We start from the raw sequence: 15,252 nt of genomic DNA, 5'->3' as shown, positions 1-15,252 counted from the left end.
AATCCAGGCAATCAAACTATTGATCCGCTCAACCTGATAATCATTTTAACCCTTTTTTATTTTAATTGATTTTTTACTTTTTTTAATTGCAAAGAACTGTTTGTTTGGACCGTATGATCAAATTTTTTAATCCACGTGTACTTGCTAACTGGGTTTCAACGGGGACCCTCAATTTTTTTCTTTTTTATTTTAAATCCTCTCATTTTGAATTATAACAATCCAAAAAAAGAAAAGAAAAGCGATAGTCTTGATTCTAGTAGTGGGTGAACCAGAACAGAAAGCTCAGCGGCTCAGCCTCATCCTTCGTGACAAAGTAACCTCTTTTGTCGTCGACAATTTCAACAAATTCAGCTTTCCTTTACCTTTTTTTTTTTCTTTTTTTTCTTTTTTATTTCCCGCAGCTCCTTTTTCTATGCTCATAGCTTTATCCAGTATAACACTTTACCCCTGCTCTCTTTCTCTCTCATTGCAATGCTTAGTGCAATGCCCTCCGAACACAATTTTTGCATAAATCACATAAAATATCCAGTTGGGTCTCCTCCAGAACTCAGAACCACCTCTAATATTAATGGCTGCTGGAGTTTCTACGAGCTTCCTCTTCCTCCTCTCTGTCCTCAACGTCTGTTTTTCGAGTAAGTGCACTTCATACTTGCAACTCCCAAGGGAAAAAGAAATGAATTAGGGCATTCTTCTTTTTGTTTTGTTCAAACGCGGAATCATCTTCATGACCATTTAATTCTGTGTATGATTGTTCCAAGCTGAGAAATCTGAAACGACCAAGCTTATAATAGAGACGTCTTTTTCCTCCACTTGAGCCATAATGAAGGAAGATCAAACCCGGGTGCTAGATTCAAAATAGTTCTTCAGACTGATTCTCTTATATGAGAAATCGCATAAATACCCTCTAATCTTTTTTTAATTTTTGGGGGAAATGGGAATTGATTCATTACTTTCTTTTGTGTTTTTTCACTACACTATTTGCTCTAAAGGTATCTTTTCGAATTTTATTTGCATGTTTTAATAATCTTCAGAAACTCTGGTGGGTTTCTCCTACGATGCAAGGAGAGAAGGTGCAACTTCATCACCTAAAGAAATATTATCCTTCCTCAAAGAAAACAAGGTCTTCCCATCTGATATGAAGAGAATTTTTGCGGCAGATCACAGTGTTCTGGATGAACTGTCCGACACAGGTGTACCCGTTGATATCTACTTAAATGAAACTCAGGTTGAACATCTGAGAAAATCCAAATCTTCAACTCTGTCGTGGCTCAGAACCAACCTCCTGACCTTTCTCCCGCACGTAAACATCACTAGCATCATACTAGGCACCAGCAGTAATAACTCAATAGCTCAGATTCAGTTGCCTTTGCTGTTTCCCACCTTGACCTCCATCCATTCAGTACTCACTAGCTTTGCCCTCGAGAGTCAAGTAAAGGTCTCAGTTTCCTTGTCGTTGTCATTCTTAGAGAACATCAACAAAAAACAGGAGTCAGGAGATCTACATGAGATTGTCAATTTTCTTAGAAAATCCAAGTCCTTTATGGTCATAGAGACTGTAATTAATAGAGAGTTGAACATGGGAGAACGGATTACCCAACTGGTGATTGAGAGGGTTATCAATGTCTCTACTGCTCTTTATTACAGTGGCGTTCCCTTGGTTGTGACTGTTAGTAGTTCCGTCGTTTCTAATGCAGTAGACGTCTCTGAATTTTCCAGTAAGATAATGAGAAATATAGAAAGTAATACTGAGGCCAAAGGTAGCGTGTCTGGGCTATTTGCACAGATCTCTCCGATGGTAAAATCCGAGAAGAAACTCAATAACGAAGAGGAACAGATGCTTGCCTCCTCCCACAAACTCCACGACATGAAACAAAAACCCATCTCAACAAGAACAACCCTATATGAACATGATGTGATCAGCTCACCAGCGGCCACTCTCCCCACAAATCCCACACCGACGATTGTTACAGTGCCTTCTACAAACCCAGTTACAAACCCAGTTACCATAACGCCAACAAATCCTGCAACCACTCCAGTGACAGTTCCCTCCACACCGGTCACTGTTCCATCCGTAAACCCTGTAAATCCACCTGCAACGGTGCCAATAACAAATCCAGTTACGACCCCTATAACAACTCCCAGTCCCACAACACCGATAATAACCAACCCAGTGACTACTTATCCAGTATCACCGCCCGGCAGCATTCCTGTCACAACGCCTGTAACCACACCCACCACAAACCCAGCGGCTCCAGCCACAACAGGTGCACCAATTATTCCAGGGCAAAGTTGGTGCATAGCCAAGAGTGGGATATTGCAGAATGCGCTACAAAATGCACTGGACTATGCGTGTGGCATTGGAGGAGCAGACTGTTCGGTAATCCAACCTACAGAAAGCTGCTACAATCCAAACACTCTACAAAACCATGCTTCTTATGCATTTAACAGTTACTTCCAGAAGAATCCAGTGCCGTCCAGTTGCGACTTCGGAGGAACTGCTGTGATTGTTAACACCAATCCGAGTAAGAGCACAATTTGACCCCTGTTTCCTATCTATTACATGCAAGTGGGTGAAAAGATGGCAAATATTTGCTGCCCAGAATGAATACTGATATCATCATATACATGTTCTGACAAGCAGGCATTGGTTCTTGTGTCTACCCATCAACATCCACACCCACATCATCATCATCATCATCATCATCATCATTATTATCTCCACCAGCAACAAGGTAAACTACTCTGAAACTGTTGTGATTAGAATCAGTTCAATCTTTCTTTTGGTTAGTAATTCATCTCCCCAAATTATCAATTTCCAGCTCTAATTCACCAGCACCAGTGTTTGGCACGAGCAACCCTGCTACACCTACAACAATTTTTGGAACCCAACCACCTCCCGGAAGCAGCACATCGGTGTCCATCTCAGCGACTTTGCAGCCACAAGTTGGATATATCATATTGGTAATGCCCATCATCTTTGTGACACTAACGATGAGAATGTAAATACTCTCCTTAATTGCAACAGCAGGCCAGGCCTTCAGGGTTCCAAGGATCATAAACTAGGCAACTTAGGTTTATTGTACAGCTTTTGCATTGGACAATAGAAACTGGATACAGTTCTTTTAGTACCTAGTGCTTAGTGTCGTAAATAATCGTAGACTTGTTGAAATACCATGCTTGTATATTCCAGTAATGCAATTTTCAAGCAAGAGATGCGTAGCATCAAAGAATCTTAAGCTCTCTTTCCTTTCCAGTACTAGTATCCGTGGTTTTTTGCACCCGCATGGAGTACAATTTTGATCAATTACATGAAAGATCGCCCTGTGACCTGTCTTGGCAGTTTGCACCATTGGAGCAGTTGGTTCACCATTCCATCTTCCACGATGCTCAACAAGCAATCTTCAGGATGGGAAAACGCATAGTTCTGACTTCTGAGTATAAGAAGGCACAATGAGCATCCAACAGAAATCCATAGATCAAAATACCAACGCAACATTGGGATGCCAACTGCAGTGAAATGCTGCTATGGTGCCATTACAGTTTTCCATTATATCTGAGAGAAAGAGGCCACAGCATCTAAAATTTCCACTTGTTAAGAGTCAATAAAGTCAGTTACAGCTTTCAGGAAACTAGCTCGTATTCATTTTTTCTATTAACTCCAATTTAGTTTTCCATTAAAAGTAAATGAAATTATTCACGTGACAAATAAACATGAAACCTACCCAATATAGATTGTTCTGGATTATCTATAAGACTACATCCGAGAGATGCGACTTAAAATTAACCTAATTTATTTGGTGTATAGAAGATTATTGTGAACGTGTCCTCCAGGAATATCAACCATAGAAGATATTCAATGGACACCTTTTAGAAGCCCCACCAAAAAACTGGAGCAAAAAATTACATCTTCATTTTCACTAGTTGGATAGACAACTACTACATGCAAACATTGAAATTTGGTTTCTGCTAAAGGTATGTGACAGCCACTGCAGACTATACAAAACATAACACTTCGCCAAATACCTTATCTTGTCTCAGTAAAATTTAATATTTGTAAAACTGTATCTCTAAATTCCTTTACACTATATAGCTACTAAAGTAAATAATTAATTTTACCGTTTTGCAAAAACCACCAGGATCAACATTGACATGGAAACTACAATCTTGAAGCCAGAGCTCTCCCAGAAATTTTGTTTGCCGTTTACTGCATTCTCTCCCTGTTTTGTAGCCAACTGATCCCCGAGTTCTTTCAGAGCCTTGTCTCTCCTCTCTCCCATCTGCCAAAGAGAATTAATCTGAGATAATTGTCCAAATAAGGTACTAAAACATCCAGCATGCCAAATCTGAAAATCAACATCCTCTATTTCAACCCTATCAGAATAACCTTCCCTATTTCAAACGTACAAATAAGAGACTAATAAAAAATTAAAAAGTTTAAAATGGTAAAACTAGAGGGAAGTGCGGTGTAGAGTGACACCGAACATGGCACTGTTTGGACGCAATTTTCTTTGGGCTCATTCTGCAATAGAAGAATTACCATCTTATTTCTCACATAATTAATAGAAGCATTAAGAATTAGAAGACTACAGACAAACAAAGTAGAGAAATTAGGGCAAGGGTGGAATAAAAGTAATGGTACCATAGGGAAGGGGTTTTTGATGCAGAGGAAGAGGCCTGGATGGTGCCTTTCACCCAATTGGTGCTGCTTGTGTGAATCAAATGGTGAAACTGCTCATCATATATTGTTTCCTGTCCTGTTGCTAGCTGCATTTGGGAATGGTTCTTTTCTCTCTTTGGATGCAGGTGGGATACCCCAGTGAGTTTGGAAAGACTGTTTGGCGCCTCCACTTTCAGGTAGCCAAAAAGAAGAGGAAGAACTCTGTGGAGATGCACACGGGCAGTAGTGCTTTGGATGTTATGGGAGGAAAGAAATCTGAGAATTTTTTAAGGAAAGAAAAGGTGTAAGGAATTACTAATAGAAGGGATATGATAAAAGTGATCTCATGGGTAAAATCTATGGGATTATTTTCAGACATTACTGCGGATGATATAATTAGGAACTGGAGGACTGTAGCATCCTCATCATCAGCAAAAAAGAAGGTTTTAAGAAATTGGGATCCTCCTGAATCTGGATTCCTCGAATTAAACTTTGATGGGAGTAGCTTTGGCAACCCTGGTGTGGCTGGAATTGGTGGGGAAAGTAGTGGGGCTGTATTCGGGCCCTATTGGATGGGGAGACTCCATTACAGCTGAAGTAAAAGCAGTGGTCTTTGGAATACAAAAAGCCATAGAAATAGGTGTGAGAAAGCTGGTTGTAGAAGGCGATTCCAAAGTAACTATAAGCTGGCTATAGCAGAATGGAAAGACTCCATGGGTGTTAAGAAATGAGATCAAGAAACCTAATCACATTACCAAGGACATACAGTTATTATTTCAGTGGACTCCAAAAGCAGCAAATGGGTTTGCGGACCAACTAGCAAAGCAAGGGGCTAATAGGGAACATTGTTTTTGGGCTCAGTTGTAAGGCTGTAAAACAAAATCTTAGGTGGAAATATTAAAGTCTAATGGGGTAGCCGAGGCTACTCAATTTCTGTATTAATTCTCATCTCATTTTTCTTAATAAAATCACCTTTGCTGATCAAAAAAAAAAAAAATTCAGTAGGGAAATTTCACTTGAACAGGTGTAAATGCATGGAAGAGCAATTGGGGATTGCAAATGATGGTTCTTTGCTTCAGGTTTTACTTTGCCTTTGTTTCTTGGGAAGAGTAAAATAAAAGTAAAATAATGTGGTTGCCACTAATATGAGAGAGATTTCAAGTGGAATGAGGGTTGTACAAAAAGTGTTCTAAACAACAGAGGCACCAAAAAATTGCGAGGGTCCTGTAGAGCCCAAGGCACAAGTTTTGAAATATTCTCAAAAATTTTGAAAAAAGGTATTTAGTACATTAAAATATGAAAATCTGAATTAAAAAAAAAAAAAAAGTTCTCAAGAAAACCTCATCATCCTATAAGCTTTAACCCAACTATAAGGGATTGGCTATATGGATCCTGTTTTGCCATTCCATTTTGTTTAATGTTATTATCCACTGTTAAATTGTGAATGCTTAGATCATTTCTTACTACTCCAACAGTCCCTGTCCCTTTTGGTCTGATCCTAGCCCCTTCAATTGGTAACTACTCGCTTTTTCTTGTAAGTGTTGTAGGTGGTCATCTATGCATGTGACTAAACCATCAAGTCTACCTTTTGTCATTTTATCACTTATTGGAACTACTCCTAGGTTCCTAAAATTGACTTCATTAGTTCATTTCTGACCCTACCATTTCTAGTTTTTTCACTCATCCATCTCAACATATGCATTCCTGCCGCAATTATTTTGTGGACATGTTTCTTGACTGCTCAATACTTTGATCCATATTGCTGGCCATTCAATTGTTGTTAGAACTTTACTTTTAATCTAAATGGTATTTACCTATCACAGAAAGCTCCAGGTGCACCCTTCCATTTCGTCCATTTTATGGGAACATATTGAGTTATTTCTCGGTCTCCTATCCTAAGGATGCCTTATTATTATTAAATTTACATTGCATATATTTTGTGCTGCTCCTACTTATTTTAAAACTTCTTGTTTCTAAGGCATTCATCCATAAACTTAATTTTGCATTTAATCCTCATTAGATTTATTAATTAAAACAATATCATCAGCAACAAGTATTTTGTGCTGCTCCTACTTATTTTAAAACTTCTTGTTTCTAAGGCATTCATCCATAAACTTAATTTTGCATTTAATCCTCATTAGTTTTATCAATTAAAACAATATCATCACCAAACAAGAAGCACCATGGGACTTCTTCATCCTAAACATGCTTAGTCAATTCATCTATAAGCAGTGCAAATAAATAAGGGCTAAGTGCTGCACCTTGGCAAAGACCTACTAACTCAAATTAAAATAAAAACAATATATAGAACCAATTAAAATTCAAAGCAAACAAATATGGATAATACCAAAATGCTTCAAGCACTCAACAATTTGACCATCTAAATTCTCAACATGTTTGTCCATCACCTAGTTACAACATTTCAAGTAGTTAGCATGCTTTCCTAATCCTAGGAGATTCAAGATTGGGGCATTCACGGAGGTGAAGAGCCATTGGCCCCAAATTTTATGCCCATATATAAAAATATGCTGGTTTTGAGGTTTCGGTAATTTGGTTGCAGTTCATTCTATTTTAGGATTAGGGATCAAAGATCAGTCATTCAGTTGTATTCTTGTTGTTTCTTTATTGGAACTTTTGCTACCTGAGATTCTATTCACAACAAGAGCTTCAAGTATTGAAAAGGTCTTTGTTTTTGTTTTTTTAAAAGTTAGTGGATTGTTATTAGTGCACATACACCAATAAAAGTTCATTTGAAAGTTAATAAACTAAGGTTTGAAAACATAAAACAATGCACACAAAAAGTAACTAAAAAATGCAAATTTATAAAGGGATGTGTCCGGGTTGCCAACTTTCCATGTAACTCAACCTTGGCATGCTCCTCTTGAAAGGAGCTACACCTGGATTCAAGCAAGGCACATATCTTAAAAATTAAAATGTTCCTCAGTTGATGGATTTTTGGATTGCAAAATTTGCATTTCGAATAAATATGGAAAAGGCTAAAATTGCTAATTTTACCCAAGGTACATATCCTAGCTACAAACAAGCGCCTGCAAATCTAAACCATGTACAAGTTTTGCACCCACCTTGGATTTGCACTCAAACAGATTGTAGTTCAAAGAAAGCTATCACCAAAAAAATAAGAATAAGATAACAGGAGTAAGGACATGTTAATACCCTTTGGAGCTTCCTTGTCTGAGAGCGTGCTTCCTGAAGACAGAACTCTAACTTCAATACCCTTTTCTTCAATTCTTGATCAGCTCTTCGATGTTTCTCTAACTGTCCCATAATCATGTAAAAACTAATAAATGAGTAATTCCTCTAGAAAATGAAATAACACTTTAGGCATGTACAGGTAACCATACTGCTCATCTTGATAAGGGATATACCTGCGACTCAAGCTCCTTGGTTTTTAATTTCCAATGTGCAGACATAATTCTGATTTCATCTTGCAGCTTTGCTATCTCTTGATCTTTTGCATTCAAATGTTTATTAATCTTCACAAAGTTCTTTGGAGAAACCTCATCTAGGATTTTTCTCAGTTCAGAATCCTTGTTAGCTCCAGCTTTGGTGATTGCTTGCATAATCTCCTCCTCAATTCTCAAAACTTCATCCTTCAGCTGCTTCTGAGAAGCCTCCCGTGCATGAAGTTCCTTTTGCAGAAGATCTAGCTGTTCTCCTAGCCTATTGACACGGCCCTTGTGTTCTTTCAGTGAACTATTTTTGACATCTAATTCTTTTAATAAGGCCAAACACTGTAACTGGGCTGATTGAGCTGATGCAGCACTTGCATCTGCAGTTGCTTGAGTGGCTGATAGATGCAATCTTAGATCATCCAACTCCTTGAGGTACTGCACTTCATAAGAATAATGCCATTAGGATGCAGCATATTTAATGCACAATAAAATGAAACCAATAATTACAATTGTTATCCTTTATGGAAAGACACTCCATTCACAAAGACCAAATTCTTTCCAAATATTTGGACTAATAGGAGCCTTTATAAATAATAATGTGCCATTAGAATAGATTGCAAGCTTCCAGAGTTTTGTGCAAAACAAAAAGGAGAACCACCAACACACAATCTCTCAAAAAGCCTAGTTTTGTCCACAAATATAGCAAGCAGAGAGCAAAGTTATATACATGACCACCTTAAAATACTGGGAATGATAGCATGATATTTTAAAATTGCATTATCGATCTAGTGAAACTCTCTAAAATAAGGATGAACAGTTGAACACGGAAGCTGGCATGCTGAGATAATGACACTAAAGCACCTCAACATCATAGTAGCAGCAACCTCCTGTTACCACACTAATAACATAATGCTTAAATGCCTAGCTATTTTGTACATGGTACTATGAAATATTTTGATGTTCTTTTATTTTTTACATTAAATAAGCATTGTTAAGCTAAACTATTTATTTTGTGGGAGTAGGAGTTTATATTAGTTTCTTCTTATTATTTTCCTATCTGGCTATCTGCTAGGGTTTCAATCAATACACCTAGTGTGTACTGTCTTGAACATTTTGAAAGCTTCAAAACCTTAACTACCTTAGATATTTTTTTAGTAAAAAACTACCTTAGATAATTACAAGTGAAAGATGGTTCCTATGGAATCTAAGGAATTGCCTTGGGATTCATGATTTTTTATATTAAAATTTTCGTTGCCAACTCTCCCCCCCCCCCTCCCTTTGGTTTGCTTTAAACCCTTATAATTTTTACTTTTGTTCTATTAACATTTTATGTCTAAAATGTACCATCTCTGGTTTCACTCTTCTTCATATTTGTTCCAACTGCTGCTGCAATTTCAGCAACAAAAGGGAAGCAATGACAATCGTATTTCTTAAAAATCGCAATCAGAATTTGAACAGATAAAAGTAGACGCTTTCAAGCAATAAAACAAGAATTGATTAGTTAACATATTGTTCTTTCGACAATTCTAGTTTTGTTAACAGAAATTTCTTCTGCTGGTATATTATTTAAACCAAAGGAAACCAAATAGAAAAGCAACAATAATTTAGCACTTTTCCTAAGAAGTCATAGCTAGAAAAGAACAAAAGCAAAACCAAACAAAAAGATGAGAAAAGGCTTTCGTGGGTTGAATAACTAGGCACTATGTTCCAAAAAGGAACAATGAAGTGGCGCAAAAAACCTTCAGCAAACGAGATCAAACATGGATAAGATATCAAAACCGATTAATAAATACCAATACTTTTACAGGAAAAAACAGATTCCTACGAATGAAAAAAGAAATTAAATAGATAAAACCAAAAACTTCAATCAGTCACACCTGCTGTGCTGTAGAGGTCGATTCCTGAAGCTGTCCATCCCTCTCTTCCAAGCTTTTCTGCAACCGAAATATCTCCTCCTCCATTCTCCTCGCCTTTGTTTCTGCCACCTGCGAAACCCTAATCCCACTGAATACACACGTATTGAAACGCAAACTGGGTCCCAAAAAAAGATGGAAATTAAACTAAAAAACAAGGGAAGTGGATTCAGCTCATGTACCCGTCTCGACAGGGTTTCTCGTGCGAAAGACTCTTCTTGTGAAGCAAGCCGACTCCGAACATCCTTCAACTCAGCAGCCAAAGAAACAACGTTCCTCCTGAAACTCTGCTTCTTCTCGTCGAGATCCTTCAACAGAGGATCCAAGTCTCGTGCAGGCAACGAGGGCTTGTCCAATGTCTCCGACATCATATCACCATGAGAAACCCTCAAAATAACTAATCTGGATTACTAAGTTAAAGAGTTTCCTTCCGCTACTGCAACTCTGTCCTCGACCTTAAGCTTAGGTACCCTCCCAACATACACGCGCTGGGCGGATACTCCAATCGTGTTCCCACTTTGTTTAAAACCTAACCATCGATCTTTACTGGCCTAGTGCGTTGAAAAGCATTCGCATCAACGTCGAAACCGTGTACTGCATTTATTTTGAAAAGACCAAATAAACCGTAAATTTTGAGAAGCAGAGCGATACTTCTTTTTTGTTCGTTAATATTTTCTATTTTTCTTTCCTTTTTTTTTCTGGCTAAGAACCAAAATCGTGTTTTAAGAGAGTAAACCAATAAAACTTATAGCTTAGAACAACGTAAATCCAAAAGAATAACAGAAATAATTTGATTTTCTCGTTAGTTGAATCACAAAACGGTGTTGTCAAAGGATGTCTCGAGCAGATTTCAACCACAACTTCGTTGTTATTTTATTTATCTGAGAAGAAAATCTTTTGCATTAAGCGAGGTCAAGAGAAAGACGTCTTTTACCACGAAAAAGACAGGTCCAAAGCGGCGAGAATGCATGAAACTTGGATATTTACGCCGGAAAAAACGTACAATTAAAACACCGGTCTACGGAGGAAAAAATGAAATATATAGACAGAGAACTTAATTTTCAAGAAAAAAAAATTCCTAAAAGTAATCAATTTGCCAATGAAATATTAAGATGATCCTGATTTGAGTTACCGAATCGTCAACTAGAACTCTGCGGCCTTCAAACAGGAAAGACTAAAATCAAATTACTTGTACTGCTCAAGGACGTACCTTGGCTTAAACAATAAAAACGCCTCTTTTCTTTTCTCTCCAACTTCAGGTGTGAGGTCCGAATACTAATCAGAAGAAGCTCCAAATTCCTCTAGATTGAGTCCCTTTAAACTGCGTTTTTCTGACCGTCTTCAATGCATCCCCTGAGCAGAGCTTAAGTCCCTCCGAATCTTCATTGAGAGAAGAAGTTGAACTCAAACGCCTAACCAGCTTTATTTCTCGAGCAAATAAGAGAAATGCAAACTTCTTTATCGTTGGAGATGCACAGAAAATCAGCTCGACAGTTTTTTCTTTCGCAACTCCAATATAGATGGTATGGTCGTTATAGATCCAAAAATACTCGAAACCAGAAATTACTTCGTCAATCAATCAGTCGTCCGAGATCCGATAACCTAGAACAGAAAAACTGTGATTCTTGCGTTCGTCCACATCAGATGCAGAGTTTCCTTCTCAGCAGACAATTTATTACTGAGAGTAGTTGCGACGCAAACGGAGCAGATTAAGCAATTAAAAAACGGGTTTGGAAATTGGGGGTGTGAATAAAGACGTGATTCGGATGTACCGAAGCTAAGGTTCGGAACAATGAATAGGCGTCGAGTCGAATCTTTTTGGCTCGGTTTGACCCAAAGCGCGGCAAATCCAAATTTGGACTCGATCTCTACCAGCCGTTCACGTGGCCTGACATCCGTCGTCGATAAATATTAAATACCATAGATTTATTATCTGAGGTATGTAATTTACTATAACACCCACCGGTTTCTTAGTAATGACAAATGTGTAGGTGAGCCTCATCTACCTGTCAAAGGTGAATTGAACGATTAATCGGCAGAGGAAAGGGTAAACCGGAAAGGAATCACCGCTCACTGGTAGTAGTAGCAGTAGTACTGCCTCCGTGGCGCGTCAATAGAAGCCAAATAAGAATAACAAAAGGAGGGACAAATAGGGACAAAAAAACAAATAGGATTTTGGGGGCCAGCTCAGCACCCACGTAAAACATTATTATATTGATAAGAGTAACAGGTGGCAATTTATGAGAGAAACGCGCAGAAAAACAAGCGAATGAGACAAGGAGGCGAGGAGGAAAGGCTGCGGAAATGTCGTCGGGTCATTTTCAATTCAGTTCGGGAATCGGGACGTGACATCTTGACAGTAGTGAGTGGATAGAGACAAGAACAAGACAGTGTCCCGATGATTCACGTTGGAATCATGGTATCATGGAAACGGTGCAGTATATACGTTTGGCATGGAGACAGACCAGACTTATCATGAAACATAGAGTATATATACAGCACCGTTTTATGAGAAAACGGAAACGGTGTTGTATATGTGTGGGTTAAAAGAAAACGGTATTTTTTTTTGAGAACATTGTTGTTAGGTAGAACGTTTTTTAGAGCAACAGCATTTCCTCTGTTTGGTATCAGTGTTTTATATCTGTTTTCAGCAATAATACTCATTAAAGGAAACGTTATTGCCACATCATATTTTTATTGGTACTAACGAACCCCAAATTGGGAAAATGTCAAATTTGGCATTTCCCTATACCACACCTTCTCGATTTTCAATGTGTGGTTTAGAACATTATTTTTTTAAAAAAAAAAAACCTATTCTAAACATATTATTATTTTCTAGAACACCGATTTTTTTTTAATTTGACACAAATATGTCACCATTTTTTGGAACAACGACACCGATGCCAAACATGAATCACCTCGTTTTTTATAGCCTCCATCTTGCTCTCTAATTCATGGTGTCGCAATAACAAAAAAGCATTAATCAGCTCCATGCGTCAAGTTTTTTTTTATAGATGAAATAACTAATATATTACTGAGAATTAAGAAAAGATAGCTCCATGCGTCAATGATTCATTTTTCCTTACCCCAATCAAAGGTTTAGGTTTTATATATTAACTTAGGGTGAATGAGTTTATAATCATGCTCAATTGTCTAGGTGCAAATTTTGGTTTCTTCTTTTTTTAACTTGTTTTGTATAGTAAAATTAAAAGTAAAGATTACACTCTATATGAGATAAATGTTGTCTACTTGGGAGAAGTACTAAAATAATTATATAATATCCACTTTATGCGAGAGAATTGAGAGGTAGGGTCGTATGGAAAACTGGAAAGGTAGTGTAAATTTTATAATAAAAGTGAGAGAATATGTACAATTGTACTTATAAAGCTGTGGTTGTTTAAGGCATAAATGTAAATATGTACTGTGGAAATCAATCATGCAGGGTTTAGGTGAATGCAAATGGGGACTAGATTATTGACCCATTTCTATCTGAGATTGGCTTCTATCAAGGCAAATCTATGCTCACATTATTATAATAGTCTTTTGCAATTTTGCATTGGGAAGATCTCCTCATGAAATAAAGTATACAAGTAGGGAAATATTCTCAATGCAAAGCAGTAAAGGCTGCTTGAACGAGCTTTGCTCTGACTGAAGCCAAACTCTTTGCATCCACTTTGTTTGGTAACCAACAAAAGAGGCTCATATTGGGCATGGCGGAAGATGTGAAATGAAATCCATCATTAAAGCTATGAAGTGAGATCCACCGTTTTGTGAATTGAAATGGTTTCCTCGTAGGATGAATAAATAAGATCACCTGAGCTCAATCTCTCCATGTTTGTGTCTATTTCCGCAAAGAAGAGAGAGAGAGAGAGAGAGAGAGAGAGAGAGAAGGAGAAAGAGAAAGAAAGGTGGACAAAGAGAGAGAGAGAGAGAGAGAGCGCACTAAATCGGAATTGGATATTTTTCTTACCTTTGTCACCGACAATAGGGAAGATAGACACAACGTGACATATCCGATGGGAAGAATAGAGGAAATTAAACAAGTTTTTACTTGGATGGAGAAGAAGGTAAAATTTTATATCGATTTTATCAATGTAAAACTTCCCAGTGATTTTCAATGGAAAAAATTGACATATAATAATATTTTTATATATTATTATATATATATTTATTATAATAATATTTTATATATAACATATTTTATACATTTTTTATGTATAATAGTAAATATATTTTATATATAATATTTTTATTTTTTATGTATAATAGTAAATAATTTTTATAATTCTTATTTTTTGTATGTAAAATAAAAACATTTTTATATGTAGACTTTTTATTTTTTATGTGTAATAATAAATAATTGAGCTCGAGCTCAAGTCTTTAGCTTGAATCGAGCTCGAGCCTAACACAGTTTCAGCGAGCGGAGCTCGAATAGCCAAGTATTTGGCTTGGCTCGACTCAAATCCACCCCTACATGTCAGCATAAATTTAATTTTATTGACCAAATTGCCCCTACATGGTGAGTTAGCTTAATTAAGCATATTTTAATGATTGAAATGCCCTTAATTGCCCAACTTCCTTAAATATAAGATTTCTATTCTTTGAGAATCTTTTTTGCTCTCTTTATGTTGTTTAAAAGTATTACAAGGAAGTTGTAAAAGATTTCATTTACCTGTATTTGAAGAAAAGCTCCCTAAACTGCATATTCGTTTTTTGTTTTTTCTTCAATTATGCTTGTTTTGATTTCCAAATTCACTCAACATGCTATGGCACCATGTTCGTTTCTGTTCATAGTTATGACACCAAGCTATGAAAAATCACCACTTTAACACCTTCCTTGCTCATTTTGCAAAAGAGATCCGTTGCTTTCTTGGTATCTCCATTTTCCAAATACCCACAAATCATGGTTGTCCATGATACCACATTGTGAACACCGTACATTGTAGAGAATAAATGTAATGCACCATTCATTTCACCACACTTACTATAAGCAATCATAAGTGATTTTGTAATGTCAAGATCAAATCCAAACCCATTCTTCAGAACTCGACAATGGAGTTTGATGATGGCAGATTTGGCCCTCTAGTGGAATTGTGACATGTGGCACCTCATGCCAACTAAGTATGGCCTCTTGGCAACTTGCCATAGGCAGCTCGCCATAGGTAGGTCGCCATAGGCAAGTCGCCATAGGCAGGTCACCACAGGCAAGTCGCACAGACAGGTCGCCATAAGCAACTTGCCATAGGCAGCTCGCCATAGGCCATTCGTC

At 37.4% G+C, this 15,252-nt stretch overlaps 2 protein-coding genes across 4 annotated transcripts; one reads left to right on the top strand and one right to left on the bottom strand.

Annotated features, from left to right (window-relative positions):
- The first annotated feature begins 366 nt into the window (after positions 1-366).
- On the top strand, positions 367-3,227 carry LOC148861117 (uncharacterized). The gene is made up of 4 exons (XM_088986273.1): positions 367-632; positions 1,032-2,522; positions 2,642-2,732; positions 2,820-3,227. Exons 1-4 carry the CDS (start codon positions 569-571, stop codon positions 3,001-3,003), a joined length of 1,830 nt encoding a protein of 609 aa, XP_088842399.1. The 5' UTR covers positions 367-568; the 3' UTR covers positions 3,004-3,227.
- LOC148861116 (nuclear envelope-associated protein 2-like) lies at positions 760-11,741 on the bottom strand. Of its 3 annotated transcripts, none has more exons than XM_088986274.1 (7): positions 11,194-11,698; positions 10,166-10,577; positions 9,948-10,055; positions 8,044-8,505; positions 7,832-7,933; positions 4,117-4,277; positions 760-3,431 (listed from the first exon to the last, which is right to left on the bottom strand). In XM_088986274.1, the coding sequence occupies exons 2-7, from the start codon at positions 10,352-10,354 to the stop codon at positions 3,305-3,307; spliced, it is 1,149 nt and encodes a 382-aa protein (XP_088842400.1). In that variant the 5' UTR covers positions 10,355-10,577; positions 11,194-11,698; the 3' UTR covers positions 760-3,304. The 3 variants fall into 3 exon arrangements, with proteins under 3 accessions (XP_088842400.1, XP_088842401.1, XP_088842403.1); XM_088986275.1 differs by having other exon boundaries at positions 3,377-3,553; XM_088986277.1 differs by lacking the exon at positions 760-3,431 and having other exon boundaries at positions 3,866-4,277; positions 11,194-11,741.
- Positions 11,742-15,252: the final 3,511 nt, after the last annotated feature.

This window comes from Nelumbo lutea, chromosome 4 (assembly GCF_056320005.1).
Source record: "Nelumbo lutea isolate HS-2025 chromosome 4, American lotus-T2T, whole genome shotgun sequence".
Classification (NCBI taxonomy): Eukaryota; Viridiplantae; Streptophyta; class Magnoliopsida; order Proteales; family Nelumbonaceae; genus Nelumbo; species Nelumbo lutea.
This window is presented reverse-complemented; position numbering and strand designations above follow the sequence as displayed.